Source organism: Babylonia areolata, chromosome 29 (genome assembly GCF_041734735.1).
Source record: "Babylonia areolata isolate BAREFJ2019XMU chromosome 29, ASM4173473v1, whole genome shotgun sequence".
NCBI lineage: Eukaryota > Metazoa > Mollusca > Gastropoda > Neogastropoda > Buccinidae > Babylonia > Babylonia areolata.
In genome coordinates, this window is record NC_134904.1 from 26,660,804 (window position 1) to 26,687,485 (window position 26,682).

At 43.0% G+C, this 26,682-nt stretch overlaps 1 protein-coding gene across 1 annotated transcript in view; it reads right to left on the reverse strand.

The window, feature by feature from the left end:
- LOC143274627 (serine/threonine-protein kinase unc-51-like) overlaps window positions 1-26,682 on the reverse strand; it is a 69,520-nt gene that overhangs the window by 22,186 nt on the left and 20,652 nt on the right. Inside the window, exons 4-13 of the mRNA XM_076578497.1 lie at window positions 23,931-23,963; window positions 23,254-23,290; window positions 22,373-22,423; window positions 21,542-21,673; window positions 17,060-17,133; window positions 14,408-14,568; window positions 3,435-3,517; window positions 2,426-2,491; window positions 1,759-1,853; window positions 781-885 (exon numbers count right to left, since the gene is read on the reverse strand). Coding sequence (XP_076434612.1) covers window positions 781-885; window positions 1,759-1,853; window positions 2,426-2,491; window positions 3,435-3,517; window positions 14,408-14,568; window positions 17,060-17,133; window positions 21,542-21,673; window positions 22,373-22,423; window positions 23,254-23,290; window positions 23,931-23,963 — 837 coding nt within the window. The remainder of the gene's footprint in view (window positions 1-780; window positions 886-1,758; window positions 1,854-2,425; window positions 2,492-3,434; window positions 3,518-14,407; window positions 14,569-17,059; window positions 17,134-21,541; window positions 21,674-22,372; window positions 22,424-23,253; window positions 23,291-23,930; window positions 23,964-26,682) is intronic.

A 26,682-nucleotide genomic window follows, 5' to 3' on the forward strand; every position in this document is an offset into this window, starting at 1 on the left:
AAAACAAGAGCATTGTGTCTCAGGTTGTATTTACCGCTCACTGTATTTCACCTGTATGGTTTACCTGCTGGTCAACATGCATACTGTACATATGCTGTATGAATGCTGACATTTGACATTACTGTTTATTATCCAGCCCACCACAAGGGGTATTATCAGGACCACCTAACTGAACATGAAAAAAACATCAGCCACATTAAACATAAAACCCTGTGACATCTGAAAAACAATTAAAAAAAAAATGTATAAGAGTCTCAGTTTATGAGATATCATAACCATCAAGCTCCTTGAGGTATTTAAGACTATGTGCAAAAACAGCAAGAACAACAGCCTAACCCTGATGGATGAAAGAGGTTCAGAATGGACATATTCCATGTCTCTCTATACCATCAAACGTTTCTAATCATCAAGCAAAACTTTTCTTTTTTCCTTTCTATTCATATAAAATAAAGATCATAACCTGGCCATTAATAATCCTCTTTGAGAGAGTGTGTGAGTAAGTTATGGAAATAAAAGAGAGAGAAAAACAGAGAGAGAGAGAGAGATGAATGCAATGCTTGTTTTTGTGTCTCATAAAAACTTTCTCATCTCAAATCCCTGGTGAAAACTTTCCCCCATCTCAAATCCCTGCTTCACTGTATCATATGCCCTGAGACACACTCGCACAAAACATGAAGCCAGCCCCTCCCCATTCTTCCCCATCCCACAAGCACTGAGTTTCCCCGTGCATGACGACACAGGAGGCAGTGTGTGCGCTGCAGAGCATCAGAAGGGACTCACGTCCGGGGTGTGTGGACGGGTGTCTGGTTTCTCCACTTTAGTGAACCCCGAGTCTTCCTCATTGGAACCCGTCAGCGTGTTTACCATGTCCCCCACTTCACCCACCTACACACACCCACATACCCAAACATACACATACAAGCAAATATGCACACACACACACCAACCACACACAAACATGTACACACACAGTGAAATAGTTGGGATGGTGGGCAGAGATAACAATGCATGAATATGTACATATCTGTATCAGTTCTTTTAAGCCAATCAGTTTATGTGATCTTCTTTCTCTCATACCTTTCATCATATCAAATGTTTCTGCATGCACACACATACATATACTTTTGCACAAACACACTCTGCCAACTCTTTTGGTCTGAGAACAAAATAATTAGTATCATGCGTACTTTTGAGTACCTGCAGTTTGATATCAAGCTAGAAATTCTTTTTAGTTGCAAGATAACATGCTATTCTATTTCTTACTAACTGGCTAATTTGAATTTGTCTTGAATAATCTACTATTTGGACATTTGAAAAAGTTTGCTTTTAGATAATTATTTAACAATTATTTAACTATAAATAGAAGTACAGTCATCATATATCCTCCAAGTAACTGCACAGACAAATCACTTGGAAACATGTCCATTTAGATAGCACAGTGTTACAGGTAACATATAGTGTTATTACCACTGCTGAAGTATTGCGCATGCGTGCGTGCGTGCGCGTGCAGTGCTTCAGCAGTGGTTATAACACTATATGTTACCCGTAACACTGTGCTATCTAAATGTGCGTGCGTGCGTGCGTGCGTGCATGCGTGCGTGTGTGTGTAGGTATGCCTGACTGACGTGTTATTGTAAAGTGCTTTGAGATGTTTGAAAATGTAATATGGATGTACTTTCATTGTCATCATCATTATCATTATTAATACACAACACTACAAAAAGCAGTGTGAAGAGAAGTCTGACCACAAGCACCAACCTGTCGTGCCAGTGGCGATATTTCACGGATGGATCCAGGTGAGGAGCTTTCTGACGACAGACTGGGTGTGTGACGGCGAGCAGGAATTGGAGAGGCTGACACAAAACAGGGAGACAATTGCTAAATAACTTGGTAAATAATCCTTTTACCATAATGCTATCCAGATAGTTGTGGCCCTTGTGGACCAATGCCCAAGTCATGCATGCTCCTGCAAGGCGAACAATCACTTCAAATGCACACTTTTTTTTGCTTCCTTATAATATTTCTATGGTAACTCGCCAGTAACTAACAGTACTGTAAAACTAAGTTCCTCCAAATCATACACTGGAAAATGTAAAAATTGTTCGTTTCCATGCCAGTCAGACTGGCAGGCATGTCAACTGGGAGATTTTAAATTCCTGCCAAAGGCTGCAGGCACGTCTGGTGGGAATGGAAAACCCATCTGCCAGTACTAACAGGAAAGGCTGCTAAACTTTAAACTGACAGTGTCCCTGACAGGTGATAGCGGAGCATTAACAGCTGATAAACAGAACACTGAGAAGATCAGAAAATGAGAAAGACCTTGGACAAAATATATCATGAGAGAGAGAGGGAGAGAAGAGAGAGAGAGATGAGGAAGACACGCTGGTAAGGAACAAACACCACAAGAACAGCTGCACAAACTCACAGGAGTGGCCTCGTTTGCTGGGGGATCGGCGGAACTTCTTCAGAAACGGGTGTTCCAACAACTCCTCTGTAACACACACACACACACATTAAAAACATATGAACAATGATTATGAATAATAATAATAAAATTATTATTAATAATAATCAAATCAGTTAAATACATGACAAAATGCTTTGGATCCATATTTATCCATGTACATGATTATTCCAATCCAGTATGAAAACTGCAAAATGCGCATTATTTGTGATGCATCGTTTTTGTGTCTCAGTTTGCGAAGGTCTTTCTTTACCTTGTGTGTCTCTTTTCCCTCATGTACTTATTATTCCTTTTTCATACATGTCTTCCATTTTTGATATTTTGTAAATATATATGTCTTCCTCTTCATCAAAGACTGACATAACACTTGATGCTCTTATTGCACAAACTATGAAGAGGAAGACAGTGCACTCTGTGTTACTCAAATACACATACTGACAGTATGAACAAAGCCAAAACCAAAAAAAGACAACACCTTCAGAGTTATAGCCTAGTTGTTTCCAGAAAAGCAACAGCCTCTTTCAGATTTCACCAAAAAATTAAGGACCACTTCATAAAAGTAGGTGCTTTCATTAAAAAAAATTTTTTTTAAATAAAAAGATGATTAGAATTATGAAGGTTGCTTATGGCATATGCCTGGTCTCTCACCTGTTTCAGGCACACATGCACCATGAACAGCTTGAAAAAGACTTTTGAAAAATAAATTTTTTACCAAACATTTACAGTTATTCAGTGGTTTCTAAAGGATAAGTCTGGATATTCATTTAAAAAAAATTGCTAGAAAACACCTCTGGCAATGAGAGGTGCACATTATATTGGCCGCATTTACCACCGTTTGCCGAAAATTCAGCGTCATCTCACCACGTTCCAAAGAAGAAAATAGTGCAATTCTGAAGTGGTCTTAAAACTTTTTATCAACCCCATATCTGACACAAGTATCTACTGAAAACTGGGGTCCTAATCATCTCACTGATTCCGATTCTTCTGGTGGGGTCCCGTGTCAGCAGTCGTAGCAACATGTCTCGCAGCTCTGGGGACGTGTTCTCTGGGATCCTATGAACACACACACACACAGACACATATTCTGAGATACTATGTACACATGCAGACATGCAACACACACACACACACACACACACACACACACACACACACACACACACACACACACACACATCTCTATCTCTCCCTCTCTCTACATACATTGCAGTCCCCTAAAATCAAAGATGTGGTACACTTGTATGAAGTACATCCAACATACATATATGTTGTCAGGGGTCCTGCTGTAACAAATGATGATGGAGTCTCCCGTCGGTCTGACGGATGAGTAGGCAGGCAGGCTTATCTGTCAGTGTATGTCCTCATATGGGAGAAGAGGCCGATTCTGGACACGCAGCACTTCCCACAGGTGTTGCAAGGGAAAACGTCTCCAGAAGTTGAGCCCTGCTTCCTTTGCTCACGCTTCTCCTTAATGGCCAGCGTTCTCTTGTTTTCAAACATCTTTATGCCACTGGGGCACAGCAAGAGCATCAGTTTCCCAGGAAGCGATGTCTGTCACGGGCTTTGAGGTTCGTCTTCAAGGTGTCCTTGAAGCACTTGCAGGGTCTTCCAAGTTCGCAGTGGCCTTCCTTCAGCTGGCCACACAGTAGCATCTTCGGGATCCCGCTGTCTGTCATGCGGACGTGTCCTGTCCAGAGTAGCTGGCACTGGATCAGCAGGCTTTCGATGCTGGGCAGGCCACTCCTCTCTAGGACCTGGAGGTTGGAAATCCTGTCTTGCCACTTTATGCTGAGGATCTTTCGTAGGCATCTCTGGTGAAACTGCTCAAGTTGTTGAATGTGACGGCGATATGTCGCCCATGTTTCACAGCAGTACAACAAGGTGGTCAGCACAACAGCTCTGTAGGTTTTGATTTTGGTGCTGAGCCTGTTGCTGAGGCGGCCAAAGGCGGAGCTGGACTTGGCGATGTGCAGCATTACTTCTGCATCAAGGGCTCCGTTGCTGCATAGGGTGCTGCCCAGGTAGCAAAACTTGTCGACTGACTTGATCTCTGTGTCATCGATCTTGATTGCAGTTGGGGGGAGGCACTGGCGTTCTGTGAGCTAGCTGGTTGATACATGGACTCCATCTTGCTGAGGCTGATAGTGAGTCCAAAGCGCCTGCAGGAGGTTGAGAACCTGTCCATAATGAACTGCATGTCATCATGGGTGTGTGCAGCAAGCGTGCAGTCATCAACAAAGAGGAACTCTCTCAACAGTGCCTAAAGCACCTTGGACTTAGCGCGGAGTCACTGCAAGTTGAACAGTTTGCCATCTGTGCGAAACTCAATGTAGATGCCCCTGTCACAGTCTTGGAAGGCGTCATTCAGCATGGCAGAGAAGAGAATGGAGAACAGTGTGGGTGCCAGGACGGAGCCCTGCTTCATTCCATTTACCAAAGGGAACGGATCTGACATGTCAGCATTTTCCTGTACTCTCGCCTGAAATGAAATGAAATGAAATTATGGTGCTTAGAGCCTCGCCGACCACTAAGGCCATCTCAAGGCTATCGCCGCGTCAATAACTACTACAAGGATAAAAAAAACGACCAATTAAAACGAGTCACCACTTCAAACTTTCCACTCCAAAGTTAAAAAGAAAACTTCCATAGTTTAAAACCTTCAAATCTGGTTAAAAAGGTTCACTTCTTTTAAGAAGTCCATCAGCGCCCACGGAGGGACATCACGAAACAAAGTCTTCAAAGAAACCGCAGTGTAATGTCTGCGTCTAATGTCATGCAGATCCCAACAATCAAGGAGCACGTGTTTCACGGTGAGAGGCTCGTCACAGGGAATGCATCGAGGGGCCTCTTCCCCCTTCAACAAGTAAGAATGAGTAAAAAAAAGTGTGCCCCGCGCGCAGTCTGCACAGCACAGACTCCTCCTTTCTGTTCTTCACCCCTGAAGGGAGGGTCTCTTTTAGGTCCGGACGGATCTGGAAGAGCTTGTTGTCCGTCTGGGTGTTCCACTCCTCTTGCCAAAGATCCTTAACGTAGGTGTTCACCTTCCGCTTCATGTCTGTATAGGGTACCAAGGATCTGGACAATTCTTTCTTTACAGCGTTCCTGGCCAGCAGGTCCGCCCTTTCGTTACCACGAATGCCAACATGTCTGGGAACCCAGGCCAACACAACCTCATATCCTTTCTTCGTTGCGAGAGTAAAAGTTTCATAAAATTCCAGCAGTTTGGGATGAGTGATATTCCTGCAGGTGATCGCCTCCAGGGCTGACAAGGAGTCGGAAAAGATCATGAATCTCTTCCGTTTCGAAGAGAGAACCATTTTTAACCCCAGAACCAGAGCGGTCAGTTCCGCAGTGTACACCGAGCTGTCAGACAGGAAAGGCGGGACAGAACGCAGATGCAGTGACTCCGTCCTCTGACTTGGAACCGTCAGTGAAGATGCTTTGAAAAGTGGGGAATTGGTGGCACAGTTCCGAAAAGTAAGTTCTGTAGGCCAGAGAACTGGTGGTGTCTTTTCGGTATGAGGCCAGATCGAATCGGACCTCAGGTGTTGTAAAGGTGCACGGGGGGCTGTCAGGGAACTTAGAGAAATCTGAGATGCCACCGACATCCAGATGGCATTTTCCAAGTGCGGCTGAATGCGGAGTCCGAGAGGAGGTATGCAGTTTGGGTTGTCTGTAAATTTCTTATTGAAAGGGTTGTTGAATACAGTGTCGTAAGCAGGGTTTGTAGGTTCAGAAAACAATTTCAAATAATAGTTTAGGGTCAGCTTCAGTCTGCGGTTGGAGAGAGGCGGTTCCCCCGCCTCTGCATACAGGCTGTGCACAGGGGTGGTGCGGAACGCACCTAAGCTGAGACGGAGCCCTTGGTGGTGTACAGGGTCCAACAGTTTCAGATAGGACGGTCTGGCCGAGCCGTATACCACACTTCCATAATCCAGTTTGGACCGGACCAGGGCTCTGTAGAGGTGCAAGAGAGTTCTCTTATCAGCACCCCAGTTCGTGTGTGCCACAACTCGGATGATGTTAAGGGCTTTTTGGCAAGATACTTTCAACTGTTTAATGTGGCTGAGGAAGTTCAGCTTCTGATCGAAGACGACCCCTAAAAATCTGGCTTCCTTGACCGCCGGGATGGTGGATGTTCCCAGACGGATTTCAGGGTCCGGATAGAACTGGCGAAAATTATGAAAATGGATGCATTCAGTTTTGGAGGACGAAAATGTGAAGCCATTCTCCTCTGCCCAACACTGGATTTTGTTGACGCAGAGCTGAAGCCGTCGCTGGATGCTGGCGTACGTGCTGCCGGTTGCATATAAGGCAAAATCATCCACGAACAGCGAGCTGTCCGATCCTTTCTGAACGGATTGAACAATGTCATTAATTTTGATGCTGAAAAGAGCCGGCGACAGGATGCTCCCTTGTGGGACACCCAGCTCCTGCTCGTGAATGTTGGACAGGGTGGTGCCGACTCTCACCTGGAATTGTCTGTCTTGTAAAAAATTGTGGATGAACTGAGGCAGGTGTCCTCGGAAGCCGAGCTTGTGCAAGTCTGAGAGAACACCAAACTTCCACGTGGTATCGTAAGCTTTCTCCAAGTCAAAAAATATGGCCACCACATGTTGTTTGTTTACAAAAGCATTTCTTACAGTGGTTTCCAGATGAACCAGATGGTCAACGGTAGAGCGATGCTTGCGGAAACCGCACTGTTCTTTCGCCAGAAGGCCGTCGGTCTCTACTTTTCCACATCAGTCTACCGTTGACCATCTTCTCCATCAGTTTGCAGATGCAGCTGGTCAGTGCAATTGGGCGGTAGTTGGAGGGGTTTGAGGGGTCTTTTCCCGGTTTTGGCAGCGGGATTATGAGGGCTTTCCGCCAGGAGGGTAGAAAGAAGCCTGTGACCAAGATGTGGTTATAAACTTTAAGCAGGGTGTCCAGACAGGTTTGGGGAAGGTGCTTTAGGAGTTTATAATGGACCTCGTCCATTCCTGGACAGGAATCCGTACAGGTCTGAAGGGCAGATTTAAGTTCATTCATTGTGAAAGGAAGGTTGTAATTCTCTGTGTTGTCGGAAAAGAAGTTACATGGTGTTTTTTCTGACAGGTTTTTGGTTTTAAGAAACCGAGCAGATTTGTTAGCAGATCTCGAGTTCTGTTCTATTGTGGAGGCAAGCAAATTGGCAACTGCTTTCTTCTCTGTGACCAGAGCGTCTGAAAGTTTAAGATGGTGAAAGGTCGGGCATACGTTTTTGCCCTTAATTCTTTTTAAAACCCTCCACACTTTCTTCTTGGGTGTGTTGGAGGTTAAGGAAGAGCAAAAATCTCTCCATGACTTCCTCTGGCTCTTTTTAAAAACATACCTGGCTTTCGCCCTCAGCTGTTGATGGGTTCGAACGCTATCGGTCTCCGAAAGACGCGTCGCTGCGCTCTCTTCCGAGACTTGCGGGCCTCCCGACATTTCGCGTTGAACCAGGGCGTTCTAGGGACCTGAGGCTTGGAGGTAGACGATGGGACTGCTGCTTTGGTGCAATCTAAAACGATCCGAGTCAGAGCGTCAGCAGGGTCCTTGCTTTTCAATACTGTTTCTTCCTGCAGCTCCGCTCTTATCTTGGTGGTAAAAAAACTCCAGTCTGCTTTGTCGTAATACAGGCGGTCAGGCACAGAGTCACCTTCTCCATCTGTGGGGCGGAGGACGACAGGAAAGTGGTCACTCCCGTGCAGATCGTCGTGCACTTTCCACTCGTAGTCCAGGACCAACGATGGATCGCAGACCGACAGATCTAAACACGAGAGCTTTCCAGAGGACAGATGCAGGTAAGTGGGAGACTTGTCGTTAAGACAGCACAAGTCCATATCGGAAAGAAGGTTTTCCAAGAGAAGACCTCGGGCTGACGTCATCTCACTTCCCCAGAGCGGGGAGTGTCCATTGAAGTCGCCCAACAGTAAAAACGGACGTGGGAGTTGGTCGACCAGGTTCATGAGGTCCTGCCTCAGAACACGGACGGCAGGAGGAAGGTACAGAGAGCAGACAGTGATGGTTTTCTCAAGTGTGACTCTGACTGCCACTGCCTGTAAAGGGGTGCTTAAAGGAACTGTACTGTATAAAAGGGACTTGCATATAAAAAGAGCGACACCTCCCGTCAATCCCTCTTGCTTCGGTTGAGTGGGTTTAAAAACGGAGTTAAAACCAGAGAGAGATAAAACCTTGCCATCTCTTTGCAGTCTCCTGCAGCGCCAGCACTGAAGGTTTCAAAGCACGACAAAGCAGCTGAAGTTCCTGTATATTGGCGAAGAACCCCCGGATGTTCCAGTGGATCACCGCCATTAAAAAGGTTAAAAAAAATAAAGCAGCAGCCTATTCCATCGCTACCCCCTGCTCCTCTGCTTGCGGTGGCTCAAGGTCGGCCAGGATGGAGTACTTATTTTTAGAATTGAATTTTTCTGATTCCAACTAAGTCGGAATATCCACCACCTTGGCCCTTCCCGATCCCGCTGAGGCCGCAACGCTCCCCTCCTTGAGTTTTGGAGGTACGGGGGGTTTCTGGCCACCTCTGCCAGCCTGACGAGAGGCAGGGCGACGGGGGCCCGGGGGTGGGGTGGGGCAGGAGGCGGACAACGTGCCTCCGCCCGAGGCTTTCCGCTCCCGCCCAGCAGCCCCTGAGGACTGCCGCACAGGATGGGAAGGGATGGACACGGCGCCTCCACCCAAGGCTAGCGGTTCTAACGAGGTAGGTACGTCGTCCGTCTGCGTCCCTGTGGACGTCGTCTGGACTGCGACGTCCACCATCTTGGGTCTAACGACAGAGGCATAAGACGCCTTAGGCGACGCGGCCTCCACCTGTTTCCTTGCCTCAAAGAACGATATCTTCTTTTCTGTCTTCACCTTCTGGATTTCCTTTTCCTTTCTCCAGGCGGGGCAGTCTTTCGATGAGGACGGGTGGCCACCTCCGCAGTTTGCACAACGGGCTGGACTGACGCATTCGCCCTGGTGCGCCGCCTTTGAACAGGTGCCACACGCCTCTTCCTCCTTGCATCGGTCTCTCACGTGTCCAAATTTCTGGCATTTGAAACATCTTAGAGGGGACGGCACATACAGGCTTACACTCACCATCAGGTATCCGACTGGAATGTCCTTGGGGACATTCGGACAGCAGAAGGTGAGGAAGAATGTGTTGGTCGGGACTCTGTCCAACCCCTTCTTCACCGTCACCCTGTACACGTCGGTCACTCCCTGAGAGGACAACTCGCTCTTGATTTCTGCTTCAGACACTCCTCTCAACTCCGGGCATCTGATGACCCCCTTTGAGCAGTTGAGACCTTTGTGAGGGGAAACCCTCACCGCTCTATCCACAAAAGTGGTTGCCTTGAGCAGAAGCTGTGTCTGCCTTTTAGATTCTGTCTCCACTAAAAACGCTCCGCTCCTCAGCCTCTTGATGGATTTCAGCGATCCTGCCAGACACTGAAAGCCCTTCTGGATAGTGAAGGGGCTGAGAGCCGACAAGGGCTTGTCGTCATCAGCGCCCTCCATCACAAGCCACGACGGCCAAAATCCAGAGGTCTCAACGACCTCCGAATCTGAGTCCGAATCGTCTGTTTAGGGGGGTGTATTTGTTTAGAATTCATGTTTAAATAATTGTATTTTCATCCCTCCCTTACCCACCTACCATGGGGTCCAACTTAGGGGCCAGGGTCAAGGGAACACCAGCTTGACCCCTTCCAGGTTTCGGGAGGGATATACGACCAACAGCCTAGCTCCAACGTGTTCCCCCCCCGATCATGCCCAGCTCCCGGGGACAGAGAACCGAGCACTATGGGGGTTATCTTCATTAGCCTCCAAACTGCCAGTCTTGACCCAGCCCCACGAAGGGGTAGCCGATTGACACACACGGGCCAATGTGTGCCGCCTGTCTTAGGAGAGGTCCGAGCCAAAGGGATGTGTTGAGAGCAGCATGCTCTCTCAATCCCCAGGATCTCATTCCCCTCCATCACAGGTCGCGCCGCACGGCAAACACGGCGGGCCTGAAGAAGGCCGCAGAGAAAAAAGAATGTGGAAAAGAAGGCTTGATGGGGAGCTGAGGACAGAAAAGAGGCGGTAAAAAGAATAGAGAATAGCGAAAGGGACAGTGGGTCACGTTTAGTTTGGGCCTCACTCACGACCTGTTCGGCATGGGAAGCCCTATCAGGGGCATCAGTACAAAAACCACCACTTATTCAGCCCGAACAGCTACGATGGCTATGTAGGCTGTCAATTAAGACCTGGGACCAGAGCAGCAAACCCCAAGAAGCACTGATGCCCCCGCTGACATAGCTCGCTCGATCACTGGCCACTAAGCCTCCCGACCACGACAAGGTAGTGACCCTCCCGGGAGGGGGTCAAAAGAATACCAGCCTGACCCCCTCCAGGTTTCGGGAGGCACTACCAGGTGCAGAGTCTTTGTTTAAGTATGTGAGTGCTACTGTTAGCTCGTCCAGAGTTATTTCTTTGTCACAGAGGTCTTTTTCTTCTTCTGGAAGTACTGGATAATCTTCGCTGCTCAGGAAATGGCCTCTTATGTTTCTACCTTTATCTACGGATAAGTCTTTCTTGTATAGCTCTGTATAAAATTTCTCGATCTGGTTCAATATTGTCTGTGGATTGTCTGTCATGTTTTGGTTTATCCTAAAGATGATATTACGTTCGCAGCTCCTTGGGCCCTTTCAATGCGGAGAAAGTATTTTGTGTTTTTTTCCCCGTCCTCTATCCACTTGACTCTTGAACGAATCTGAGCACCTCTTGCTTCTGTTAGTTCCTGTAGTTCTATTTCTTTTTTTAGTTGTTGCACTTTCATTATCATGTTTTTATCAAGAATGCTTTGTGTCAGATTTTGCTCAATGTAGTACAGTATTTTGATTTTTGCATGTTTATTTGAAGCTCTATTTTTGGCGATTTTTATTTAGTTGATACAGTAGGACTTGTATCTAACTTTAAACATTTCCCAGGCTTTTTGTGGATTTTCGTCTTTATATTTTGAGAAATGTGAATCTATAAATTCATTTGTTTCTTCCAGAAAACGTTCCTCTGATAGCAACAAACTATTAAACTTCCAGTATCCTGGACCTCTTTGAAACCTGTTTGTGCTGAATATTGCTTTCACAAGTTTGTGGTCTGAGTGGGGAAATAACTCAATGTCTGTTTTCTGCACGAGTGCTTGGGAGATAGTGCCACAGAAAATATAATCAGTTCTCCTTGCTGTGAAAGGAGTGGATCTTGACAAAGTATATTCTTTGACATCTGGGTGGATAGATCTCATGTGTCTTCCAGGTCTAGAGAAGATAACACTTCCATGAGAGCTTCGTTTTCTCGTGGTGAGTGTGGTTTGCCTGTGATGTTATCTAGATGGCTTATTGTTGTGTTGAAATCACCCAGTACCCACAAATGGTTGTAGTCTTGCTTTAGCAGTAGGCTGCCCAGTTGGTTTATGAATTCTAATTTATCTACAGTCGAGTTTGGTGCATAGCAATTAGCGATGATGGTTATTTTGTTGTCATGCATGACTCTAATTTAGTAGTATTCTCTCTGCTGCATGAATTAATTCTGCCTGCATCTGCTTAAGTTTGGAAATGAGGATAATGAGTCCATTGCTTCTGTTACTTCCTGCACTATGGAATATGCTTCCGGAACATTGTCTGTTGATTTCATGCATCACATCATCTGTAAGTAACGTGTGTCTCCTGCAAACATGCCACATCTAACTTTTGTTTTTTGAGGACGTCAAATACAACTTTTCTTTTTAGCTTATTTCTCAGACCTCGCACATTTAAAGTACCAATACATATATCGTGGTTCATAACTGGTGTGGGGATAACATTTCTTCAAATTTCTGTAGCAGATAACCAAAATCATTAATCATAAATCACAAGTCCATAAAACGAAGCCAAAGGTCATGAGGGAGAGGTAAGACTGGTGGGGAGAGAACATGTGCAAGGTGTTGGCCCCCTCCTCCATGCTGTCTGCTGTCTCTTCCTCTCCTCTTGCTCTGTCCGGGGCCACTACAGTCGGCCGTTTCTTCTTCTTCTTCTTTGTGTTCGACAGCTACGCAGTCAGGGTCGAAGTCCGAGGGATGCCACAAACTCGGACGTCCGGTGAAGAGCGGCTGCCGTCCCCCAGAGCTTGGTGTTGAGGTCAGCACCCCCAGGCCAGGACTGCTGCCGCATCTTCTCATACAGGGGGCAGTCTTGGAGAATATGGGATGGGGTCTGGTCAGCCTGGCCGCAATCACATAGGGATGTGGCTGCCACTCCAATCCTCTTCAGGTGTGCTCGGAGGCCGCAGTGTCCTGTGCGAAGGCGGTAGATGGTAGTCTGGTGTCTTCTCTCCAGTGTCCTGATGGGATCTTGGTGTGCCTGGTAGCCTCCGTTCAGGGTGACCCAGCCTCTTCGGAATCTGCTGCGGAGGAGAGTTTTTGTTTCCTCATATGTGGCAGGAATAGTTGGCTGTGTGAGCTGGCTTCCTTCCTTAGCGAGGTGGTCTGCACGCTCGTTGCCTGGGAGGCCTACATGTGCAGGCACCCACTGGAGGGTCGTTGGGGCTGTTTGGGTAAGGCACTGGCGTTGTGGGAGATTCACTCCTCTCCTTTTTTTCCTTTCTTCCAGCAAGGCTCGTTGTTGTGGTGTATGTGTGCGTCGGCTTCACTGGACTAGCTGCTTTCTGGCCCTGCATGTTGCTCGCATCACCTCTGCCGCACACTAGCACTTGCTCGCCTGGCAGTGTCAGTGCTGGTTGACTGCTGCCCTGTGGCTCGCATGCTGCTGTTTTTGCTTCTTCCCTTACTTTTTCTTCCTCAGCATTGAGGGGCACCGAAGAGGGGCAGTCCATTTTTTTTATGCCCCTGCTGCAGGCAACCTTTGCAGACCATCTCCCCTTCACAGTTAGCTGCCACATGTCCCTCCTGCAGGCATTTATTACACTTTTTTTGTTTTTGTCTTTGTTCCTTGTGATAAATGTCTGCACTGAATACACCAATTTTCATAACTGGCCTCAGTGGTATGACTGGTACCATGATGTATACAAAATGGCGGCCAGTTTCAAACTGGGTCAGTCGCCCGTCGGGGTTCCTTGCCAGCTCATTTCGGAGAGATGACTGTAGCTCTACCCCTATCTCTTTTTCAGAGCTGTTTCAATTAGTTCATTACTGACACTTAGTGGGATGTTATTCACCCACAGCTTTGTGGTGGGTTTTTCATCCCCTTGGTCTTTGTTAACAAAAGGATTCCTATCCAGAAGAGACACTCGTGCTCCCCTGAACAGGCACCCTTCCAGTAACAAATGGTCTCTTACTTCTTGATTACGCGGATATATCCGCCACAGACCGTGAATCTGCTGCGCCCCCTGAATTGTTCCTCGACCGCCAAGCCTCTGTGGCAACACAAATATCATACACTGTAGGCAGCGTCTCGTATGTAGGGAGTGCCCTGGCAGTAACGTGTACTGGTTCCACGGCTGGCGGGGCTGGAGTGGCCGCCGCCATGGTGGCTCCAACACTGGAAACTGCTTTCTCCTGGTCTTTTTCTCTCGTTCCGCACACAGGTGTTGGTGAAAGGAGCACAGTAAAAACACACAGTATACTAACTCGCTTTTCTCACTTACAATCCTGGAGCTAAATCCTTCGACATATAGAAGCCACTATCTTTTTGCAAAAAAAAAGCACACAGCACAGAAGAACATGGCCTGCCGACATCGGAGGCCAAACCAGAAGTCCATGGGAGACTTCACTTAACAAATGACCTGTATGAAAATAACGATTCATTCTACCACAGAAACCCCCATCCAACAAATGTTTGATTAGAAAAATGTATGCCCCTTCCACGCCCCCCCCACCAACCAAACACCAATGTCCTTACTCCTGTCATCATTATCACTGTGTGTTATTCTACCACTGAACCTCCCTCCACATCACCCCTCCTTACCCACCTGGGTTTGAGGTCGACGTGGCTGTGGTAGAAATCTCTCAGCTGGTGTGGGGTGCTAGCTAAGAAAGGAGCCTTGTTGGTCAGGCACTGGAAGACGATGGTGCCCACACTCCAAAGGTCTGCCTTGGAGTCGTACTTCTGGGACATGATCACCTCTGGGGCCTGGGGGTGTGGGGGTGGAGGGGGTGAACAGATGTCAGTCAGTCAGCGTCATCATTAGAACATCACAGAGTTAATAATAATGATATTGATAACAACTCAATTCACATCGCAAAAAATAATGTGGGAATTAATAATGATCATTATCGTAATCAGAAACTTATTCCTTAAAATTACGTTTGATCTACCACACCTGCAGTGACCCATTGGTGCGAATTCCAGCAAGGGTATGATTTCTGTCCTGTGCAAATAGCTACTCTGCTCAGGCAGAGAATTAAATGTAGCAGCGGTTAGTGACCTCCCTTAGTATATTACCTCCCTTCTGCTTGCCTTTGTAGCACTCTCTTTTCCAGCAGCCATCTTCCATTCTTGTAAACTATGCATCCAAGCAGCTAAGGTTGTTTTTTTCTTGCATTTTCTATCTTTTTCTTAATTAATGGATTCTATATTTTTGTATGCAGGCATGTGATCCAACAGGAAATCTCAGCAAAGGTTGTTTTTTTCTTGCATTTTCTATCTTTTTCTTGATTAATGGATTCTATATTTTTGTATGCAGGTATGTGTTCCAACAGGAAATCTTGCTTGATAAGGTGACCAGGCTAAATAATAATTCATAACAAAATAATAATGGGTTTTATAATGTAATGCGCTTTACCTCCCAAGAACAATCAATATCAAAAGGGGAAAAATGGTTACAAATAATTAAAAACACAGAAAACGTTATCACAGACACCACATGCCAACACCTAGACACCAACAAAAGCAGATTTGTACATGCTTTTGAGGCCAGATTTGAACCAAGATTTCTTTGGTTTCAGCATTGACTCATCTGGTATGGAAATTTATTCCACATGACAAGACCATGTATGAAATAGCATGCTGTCCTTGTAAACTTGTCAGCCGCCTTTGATACGATAGGCCATTCAATCCTTCTTTCCCGTCTTCATTTTACATTTGGTATTAACGGCACTGTTCTAAACTGGTTCAAATCTTATCTCACTGATCGATTCCAGTCTGTCACTGTTGATCATTTCCAATCTGAACCCGTTAAAATCGAACATGGAGTCCCACAGGGATCTGTTTTAGGCCCAGTGCTCTTCACACTGTATACTGCTCCTCTCGCTGAAATTATCAACTGCCATAATATCACTCATCATTCTTATGCTGATGACACTCAACTCCAGAAGAGTGATACCCCTGAAAAATTGTTGTCGCTCTTGCAAGAAACATCCAACTGCTTCCTGGACATTCAAAACTGGATGACTCGAAATAAGTTACAATTGAACGCGGACAAAACTGAAGCAATGATCACAGGAACTAAACAAAAACTGTCTTCCATCACAATTGACACAATCAAACTTGGCAGTACATCCATCCCTCTTTCCACGTCAGTCAGGAACCTCGGTGTTGTCCTTGACAATACACTGTCCATGCAAAAATTTATCAGTCAGACATATCAGTCCTGCTACTGTCAACTGCGACGCATCAGTGCCGTCCGAAAATATCTGTCCACTGACGCAACATCTAGACTTGTCGTTTCTCTCATTCTCTCTTGCCTTGACTACTGTAACTCTCTATTGTCTGGTCTGCCTGCTTCATCCATTCAGCCCCTTCAGCGCATACAAAACTCTGCTGCCCGACTCGTCCTCAGAAAGAAAAGATATGAGCACATCACTCCTCTTTTGCAACATCTCCACTGGCTCCCTGTCTCACACCGAATAAAGTACAAGATCAGTACTCTATGTTATAGATGCATTCACAAAACTGCCCCTTCCTATCTCTGCGGCTGCCTTCACCTCTACACTCCATCTCGCTCACTACGATCGGCCTCGGATCCACTCTGTTTACGCATACCCAGATTCAAACACTCGACTATTGGCCGCCGTTCTTTCTCTGTTTCTGGACCTTGCGATTGGAATGAACTTTCTTTTTTGCTTCGTCAAGTCTCCACACTCAGCTCTTTCAAGTCTGGCCTTAAAACCCACCTCTTCCCAAAATAGCCTCCCTTGCCTGCCCTTCCTTGTCTTTAGTTTCTACAGTATTAGAGTTATGCATGCGTGTGAATGACTGGTGCGAAAGCGCTTTGATTTGTCTCTGCACAAGATCCAGCGCTATATCAATACCATTATTATTATTATTATTATTATTAACATGCAGATGGAAAAAAACAATATGCAGCACTTGGTTTCCCCAAACCCTCTCTCCCACCTTCTCCAATTAAAAACAAACAAAATAAGAAATTCCCAATAAGAAATTGTTTTAAAACATAATTCAAATACATCTCCAGTCCCCTTCCATTCCCCAAAGCTACCCCCCCGCCCCCCCCTTCTCTCTCTCTGTCTGTCTGTCTCACACACACACACATACACATTTTACTACACTACTTCTGTTAGATGCTCAGATCAAAAACATGTCAGGATATTGCAGATACATATCTATGACTCGCACACACATGTACACAGTGATACACACATATGCACACACACACACTCACCATGTACATGGGTGATCCACACAAGGTTCCTGCCATCTTCCCATCTTCCAGAAAGCGAGCAAAACCGAAGTCAGCTGTAACACACAGATGACGGTCAGAGATCAATGCATCACTCTTGGCATCCAGTTTTCCTGCTGCCAGCCACCTTCTACTGAAAGTGGTAAGATATTTTTAGTCAAATCAAAAGTGTGAATGATTACATTATTTTATTTATGATCATGCAGTATTAATTTGCAAAACAGGAAATAATCATGCTCACTTCTCACTTGATATTTTCTACAGCAGCTTCCCTTTTTTTTTTTTTTTTTTTTTTTTTAGAGTACATGCAATGGGTATGTATATCTTTGCTCAGCTCAACCTGACCCAGATTGTTCAAATCATTTACAAGTTCGGAGCATCTGTTTTTTGCTAATGCTACTTTTCTGACACAAAAACATTCCTTTTCACCAGTAATATATCATCAGTGCAAAATCATAACTTGTGTTTTTTAGTTTAAATCATTGTTCTATTATTTTATTCTATTATTTGTGACGCAGCACACGAAAACCCGGCTAAAGTCGCATCTAGCAATTCTTAGCTGTACACAAAAACAAGTGGTTAGGGTCAAAATAATGAAGATCGGGATTTTTATAGATATCACATCTTCAAAGTCTTATCTTTGCTGTCGGTAAGTATCTTTGCAAAAAACACCCTGGAACAGTAGTATTTTCAATGTTTTCATGTGCATGCCTGTTAAAACCATGCAGAAAAACACCGCACTCTTTTGCCATTTCAGTTGCATGCTGAAAGCAACAAAGTCTGGAAAACTCCGGTCTGCGAAGTAATAAATGGAAATAAGTAATGAACAGGCATTAATCATCTTCTGAATCAAGATAGCGTATGAATGTAGTCTGTTTTCAACGGTTTTACTGGCTACCCTCTGTAAGTTGCGACTTGGGCCAGGTCCCATCGATTCTTTGAATTCAGCCAAGTTTCTGACACGAAGTTTGAAGAAAAATTTTTGTTATTGAAAGTTCAGGCATTCTGTGGAATGTTTTAATTGATGTTGTTTCATTCTGTGGTGTGTGGGACTCACAAAAATTAATCAAAGGACCTGTGTGTTCATAAAATCGACGCAACGTGAAATGAACAAATATGGCATCTTCAAAAACATCGTCTGCAAAGCGGCTCGCAGCAAATTATCAACAAATCCCAACAGTTAGCTTGTGAAGATAAAGCATGACCTGTTGCACACATGAACTGTGACTCTATCTGAACATATATATGCAATAGGTATCTTGAAACATTCCTCGTTTGGCTACAAATAGCTATGACAGTAGGTTACCCTTCACGCACCAGCCGCATCACTGTAACTGCAGATCTAAATGTTGTCATTCCTTTGGGCATCACTTTTGATTTTAAAACAATCAGTGTGTTGTTGCATTATGTGGATCATTTGTTTCAGAGACTTTGCTTAATAGATTTAGCACTAAATATGCAATCTGGTCACAAACATATAATAATAATCATAATAATATTTTATTTTTATATAGCGCTATAATACAAGCATAAGCAAGCTCTAAGCGCTTTACAATCCAGTACCTAAAGTGAAACAAGAAAGCATATAAAAAGCAGTAGAAACATAAAACAGAATCATTAATATTATAAAAACACAATGCATGAAACTCACAAAGTAACATACTATCAATACTACAACTGTTACACTCCAACACTCACACTAACACACACGCACAGACACACACATGATTAGACAGCTGAGATGACAGCAATTTTCACTTAAAATACATACATGTAAAAAGGAACATAATTGTAATCTGCATGCCACAGATTTTGTAAAAATTGTAAAATAAAATTTTGGATAGAAAAGGTAAAAGGGGTAAACATCGGGTCATTCTCCCTTTCAAACCACACCACCACCATCCATCTACCCACCCCCATTCTCTCCACTCTCCCATCACACACACTCACATTGCCATGGGCCTGGGACAACAGCACTATTTGAGTTATGACAAGTATTTTTTTTAAAGAGATAAGTTTTAAGATTTGCTTTAAAGGTAGATAGATGAGTTGTTTGTGTGAGAGCAATAGGCAGAGAATTCCAAGCTGTTGGGCCGAAGATGGAAAATGACCTCTTTACACAGGAGTTAAGGAAGCATCGGGGAACAGTTAGCTGGGAGGAATCAAGAGATCTCAATGTTTTGCTTGGCAAGTGCGGGTTAACAAGCTCAGAAAGATAAGACAGTATGGTATCACAATTCAGGCACTGAAAGCATAGACAGGCAACTTTATATTTCAGTTCTGGCTTGAACAGGCAACTAATGAAGTGTCTGCAGGAGAGCAGTAGCACTCTCTCTCCTCGACTTTTTAAGGACGAGTCGAGCTGCACTATTCTGTATTTTCTGGAGCTTGTAGAGTTTATCATTGGGAAGGCCAGCTAAGACAGAATTACAATAATCTAGAAGGGATAAAATGAAGGCAAGAGCAAGTTTGTTGGCGGCATCAACAGACAGGAAGGGGCGGATTTTACTAATCTTACAAAGCTGAAAGTAAAGAACTTTACACAGGTGGTTCACATGAGTTTCCATCGTGAGGGATGAATCAAGGTAGAAACCAAGATTATGGACAGAACTAGAAAAAGAAATATCTATGCCAGAACAAATGATAGACGTTGTATTTATCTGCTTGAGCTTATTTTTATTACCAGTCAACATGAGTTCTGTTTTGTCATCATTCATTTTTAGTTTGTTTTGTTACATCCACTTTGCCACATTTTCTATACCAGTTTTAAATTTAGAAGCTAAAGATGGAATTTCAGAGGGAATAGTCGAATCATGCAGTTGAGAATCGTCAGCAAACAGATGACAGTGAGGTAGACTGTTGGATGATCAAACTTAGACGTTGTGTGTTCATTGTAAAGAGTACAGGTCCCAGGACGGAAGCTTGTGGTACCCCATATCTGAGCACAGACGGAACAGACTGGTTTTCATTTACAAGGACAGAGTGTGTGTGACCTGATAAGTAGGAATGAAACCATTTCAGAACAGTACCATTGAGTCCGAACACAGCACACAACCTTCTGACTATAATGTCATGGTCAATTGTGTCAAATGCTGCAGAAAGGTCCAGCAGTGACAGAATGGATACCTTGCCTGCATCAGATGCTAGCAACAGGTCACTGACCACACGTAATAAGGCTGTTTCTGGATCTAAGCCGAAGTTCCAAACATTCATGCATTAGCTTATGGGCGTGAAATATTTGAACATTCACTGTTGCCATCCACTCACTTGTGGCTGTATAATATGTATTGCATGACATCACTCCTCCACATGCCATTCTTGTCTCTGAGTACAGAGAGAAAATATGAATTTTCCTCTGCCCTGACATATCGAAATCTAGAATTCTGAATCATCTGACACCACATGTATGCTCAAGAAAATTCTTGTTTTGAAGCTACAGGCAGACAAATATGTGGGTTTTTCTGTGAGCATATAATAATAATACTAATAGGAAATTTTCTTCCTAAAATTACATTTAAGTAACGTACTTACCATGACCCACTAGTGCTGACTCCGGCGGAGGTCTGACATTCCTGTCCTGTGCAAACTACTATCCGCCTATGTGGAGAAAACAAAAGTAGCTACGGCCGATAACCTCCTAAGTAGGTTACCTCCCCTGTGTATCCCTGACTAGCACCCTCTTTTTACGGCAGCCATCTTGACTCATCATAATAATAATATTAATAATAATGGTATTTATATAGCGCTGAATCTTGTGCAGAGACAAATCTAAGCGCTAATATTGTGGTTGAATAATCTGTATTGCATGATGTCACTCCTCCACTTGCAATACTTGTCTTTGGTTGAGTAGAACAGAGAGAAAATACAAACTTTTCTGTGCCTTTTTCATATGGAAACTAAAAGTTTATTCACTTCTGAATCTTTTGACACTAAATAAATATTTAGGATAATTTTTGTTTTTTAAGTCACAGGCACACAAATATGTGGGGGTTTTTTAAGAGCCGATTTCTCCATTTCTACTCCTTGGGCACATGAACTTAGAAAAAATCATAGAAAAAAAACCTATGACAGATAGATTCATTCTTTTTTTCTATTTATCTTTGATTTTTAAACTTTTAGGAGGTATACAAAAGCAAAAAATCATAAATTGCGACTTTAGCCGGGTTTTGGAGTGCTGCGTTACATTTGTTCGAAAACTATGTATCCCTATTTATCCATGCTTTTTTTTTCTTTTCTTTTTTTTTATTCCTTATTTGCTGTGCTAATACAAATACATGGCAGTGACATGCAATAAATTGCAAGAATAACAAAACAGAACTGACACAACCCTGAATCAGAGTTATGCATGCATGTAAATGACTGGTGTGAAAGCACTTTGATCCAACTTTACACACGAATCAGTGCTACATAAATACTTTCATTATCATCATCATCATTATTATCATCATTATCATCGTTACCCACCAATTTTGAACTTGAGCTGTGTGGGCGGGGTGGTCATCTTGCTGCCCCCCTTGGGAATACAGATCAGGATGTTCTGGGGCTTGATGTCTCTGTGCATGATGCCTTTATCATACAGGGCCTTCAGGGCACTTGCTGTCACCACACCAACACAAACGACATTCATCATACAGAGTATAAAATGTTACATGTCTGTGTGAGGAATTCCATGTGTATACGTATGACTGAAACCTGACTGAATGACAAAGGAAACGAACAATGAGCACCCAATGGCAACAGTCAATTGGCAGCCGTTGTGCAAATGACTATTTGTGAAGCACTTACAGCTTGGTCTCTGACCGAGGATTGGAGCTATACAAGTATCCATATCATCATCATCATCATGTAAAGGCTGTCTTCACTTGTATCATCTGGTATCCCAAGAAATGACTTTACATAATATTTTTTTTAAGGGAAAAATGTCACAGCCCTCATTGCCATTTTATTATGCTTCCTTGACACTCTTCTCATTTCCCATCCATTTGCAGTTAACTTTGTATGATGACCACAAAAGACACTGATGTTGAATGCTGAATGCAGGAATTGTGAAATGGATGGATGAGAGGATCTAACCCCTCACCACCCACCCCACATATATATTCATCCAACAGCAATACAACTCTCAGTGAAAATATCCAAAATCAACAAACAACATTCACACAGTGTTAAAACTTAAACAAGTAATTTTTTTTAAATTGCACATAAGGAGAAAGAACAGAGCTGAAGTCATAATGAAGAGCTAAAGAAATGACAATGAAATCAGAGAAATAAGAAGAACTGGTTATATCATCTTACCGATCTGTTGCATGAAGGATGATATGGCATCTTCTGACATCGTTCCTTTGCCTGCAAAACAAAGCAGCATATCAAATCAGTCCTCTGAACTGATACAGCAACTTGAGAAAGCTTCGAAAACAGGAGGGGGAAAAAAAAGATAGTTCATGCAGTTGTACAAACATATCATGTGCCCTCCTCCACCCCCACCTCCACATAAACATTAAGATTTCACAACGTGTTTACATCTGATTTCAATTATGTGTACACACAACTTGTTGTTCAGGTAATGAGGTATGTTGTTTACTTGCTGAATCAATCTTTTACACACTGATGAGACAAAGCAAAGAAAAAACCTGAAGTCATGTAATGCATGAACAAAATACATAGATTAAGACATAGATTTAACATACATCTGTAACTCTTTAACTGTTGCTGACAAGTATGTTCAATGAAGGGCTATCATCTAACTGTGATAGGACAGAGCTTACAGGTCAGAATGTCAGTCATTATCCTGTATGTGGACTCATTCTTCTTCAGGCTGCATCACTTTTGTCCAGAAAAATCAATTACACTATTGATAAGCAAACATACAGTAGTAACTGAGCTTCAAATGCATGCCAGATTGATCACAATTCACCAAGCTTAGTTTTCAGTTTCAATCTTTTGACTAAAAATTCAGCAGTAAAGTAGCTGAGAAAAACATACAGGAATTTCAAGACTGAAATGAGGACTATGGTTGACAACAGTCAGTGCAAAAAGTTATATTGGGGATGATACATGGAAGCATTCTATAGCTTTTACTTTAGTGACAAACAGTGTCAGAGTGTGTGTAGAAACAAGAGCATGCTGTAAGAAAGCAAAGCCTCAATGTGAACAGCTGTCACTCTTTCACAACTTACTCAGGAGATAGTCACACAGATCTCCTCCATTGCAGAACTGAAACAACAAAGGGAAAGAAATGTCATGAAAGATATACACAAAGCTTCAGTGTATTTCAAGTACTGAACTTACCAATGTCATTACCATTCTCACTTTCCCCAAGACACACATGTGCCCCCCACAAACACATACCCTGGTAATCTTGCAGTGAAAAAGTAAAAGGGCACCATGACCAGTGCATTGGGTGCACCAAACATGACTGATTCAACAATTTCAAAACATGTAGAACACAACTTCTCATCATGCTAGTTTGCTTGCAGTCAACATTGAGAGAAGTAACAACATTTAAAAAAAGTAAACCAATATTTTATGTTTATAATTTTTATAAAACTAAAGATCATTTTTAAGATGACCACTAAAACTGATTAAAATAGATTGAATCACCTGAATGCCAAAAAGTTTATAACATTTCACAAAACACAATTTTTGAGAAAACAATCCATGCTTTTAATTTTCATGCTTATGCCTTAACTAACTGATATTGTTCCAATACACAAACATAACCAAAAGGTCATGTATAGATAAATGACACTGCAATCATACTGACCTGTCTTATAAATAAAGAATACAATTAGAAAGAAAAAGGAAAAAAAAAAAAAAAAAATGGAGTTCATCCATGCAAAGTCCACTGACTTACCTCTAGGACCAGATAGACACTGGAATCTGTTTCCTGGAGAAATAGGGAAATCAGAATCTCATGATCATGGTATCTATTTGTTTAATGGTGTGTGTGTTTTTGCATGTTTGTGTGAGTGAGTGTGAGTGTGTGTGTGTGTGTGTGTGTGTGTTTGTTCATGGTAACATTGGCATTTTCTCAGTAACTGCATGTAGCAGAGTCCAAACTCAAATAGGATGACAAGTCAACAAAATTTATCTAGTCATCACCTTTATATAGACACTGCAGATGTGCACAAGACGTTACTTTCCATAAAACGTCAGCATAGCCTGACCCACCCTGACTCACCCTGTTTTGTTATCTGACACAAATCAGGTCATCCCACAAAAATATGGAAAACGGGACACTGTGGTTCTGTTTTTTTTTTTTACTGCTGGGTGTATGTGGCCCCCTTTCATATTGTATTTTTGTGTGTCTGTTAATTGTTGATTTGTTGTTGTTGAGGAGTTGCTTTCTGAGAGGGGGGAAGGTAGTGGGGAGAGAGCAAGAGAGAGAGAGAGAGAGAGAGAGAGAGAGAGAATCACACGCGCGCGCTGCGCACACACACACACACACACAGATAGAGTTGTCTGCTGTTCAGTCATTTGGTTGTCTGATTTTGTCTCTGTGTGTTTGTGTGTTGATCGTTTTGGGAACAAGGTCATTACCTTATCTATCATTCTCTGGGCAGCTGGTCTGCCCACAGTCTTCTAATGTTTACAAACAAATGAACAAGGTTATATATATATTTATTTATCTCTAGTATTCAGGCCATTGGTAATTTTTTGCCTCCAGAAATTATGGAACACATGTTACCGGTTTCAAATGTTAACATTTTTTGGAAAAAGTTATCTATTTTGAACTGTTCTTTATTAAAGTTAGTTAGTTATGTGTTAAATAGTCCAGTTGGTTGTTTATTGTAGGTCCCCACATGAGCCTCTTTTCAAATAATAATCTACAGAAGTAGTGCATACAATATTTGATTATTGATTTTGTTTTTTTGATTTGTTGTTGTTTTTTTTGTCCTAATCCTGCTTCCCCATCCCGCTCTCACACACACCCTTCCAATATTATGTTTTTTTTCTTTTTCCAATCACTGACACTCACCCTCTCCATTGTAGATTTTGTACTCTATCTTTTCCACATTCTGTTCTCTCTCTCTCTCTCTGTCTCTCTCTCTCACTCTTCCTTTTTTAGTCCCCTCCCCTTTGTGCACCCCCCCCCCCCCCCCCCCCCCCGACCTCAACCACCCCCCTTTTCATTCGAATATACAGAAATGTTGATATCTAATTAATACTAAAAATCATCATTATGACAGGAATGATAATAATCCAAATAATAATAATAATATCATTTATTTTCAGTCTAATATCATCTTAGATGAACAGACTATAAATAAATAAACAAATGTTTTGGGAACACAACCTATAGTGTGGAAATATCCATGCAAAGCACCCTGTATATTTATAAGTCAGCAACATTTCAGTCCACTTTCAGTATATCACATTATCAGTCTGGTAAATGGAACTGGGAAACCACATGGTACATACATGTAAAAATGTAAACAGAACTGGGACATGTCTCACTCTGTGTGTGTGTGTGTGTGTGTGTGTGTGTGTGTGTGTGTGTGTGCAAATTTGTTTAGTGAGTGTTGACATATATATCTTTGTAAACATTCATATTTTTCACCTTGTTTTACCATCTGAATGAGACCCAATAACCCTGAACTAGAAAGGGGCCAGGGTCATTACATTATCTATCATTCTCTGGGTAGCTAATCTGCCCACAGTCTTCTAATGTTTACAAACAAATGAACACGGTTATATATATATATATATATATATATATATATATATATATATATATATATATATATATATATATATATATATTTATCTATCTCTAGTATTCAGGCCATTGGTAATTTTCCCCATTCATAGTGTGACTCAAGCACCAACAATGCAGCTGACAGTGTCAGCTCCTGAAATCTATAAAAATGGTTGACATCATTCAGTGTGTGTGTGTGTGTGTGTGTGTGTGTGTGAATATGAGTGTGTGCATGTGTGTGTGTTGATGTGTGTGTGTGTGTGTGTGTGTGTGTGTGTGTGTTGATATGTGTGTTAGTGTATGTGCTTGTACATGTCGAATGTCAAGGGGAGCGAAGTCTTGCCAGGGCAGCAGGTGTTTCCTACACTGTGTATCTTACATGCAGGTCATGCATGATGCATGGTATCATTTAACATAAAGCCATGCCCTTACCCTCAAAACTTAACAGAAGTCGCAAAAAGAAATAAAACAGCGTCTACACATGGCAGTGGTTAAACACTCTGACTACTGAATTTATCATTTGTTTACTTTATCAGTGAAGAGGAGAAGGCCAACCCATCCATCTGTTTTTTTGTTATTTTGATGATAGTGTTGCAAGACACAACAGAAATGTTTCTGTTGTTGACGAAACAGAGAGAGGAATGGAGAAATCAATGGGGTGGGGTGGGGAAGACAGGGGGAAAGATATAAAGATGGAGCAAGAGAGGAAGGAGAGAGACAGAGAAAGAGAGAGAGCAGTGGAGGGGTGGGCAGAAAGGAAGAGAGTCTCTTACACAGTAAAAAAACAACAACAAACCAACAAACAAAAACGAAAAAAAAAAACCCAAAAAAACAAACAAAAACAAAAACACACACACACAAAAACCGAAACAACAAACTAAAAAGTCATCCTTGTTCTTCTGATCAA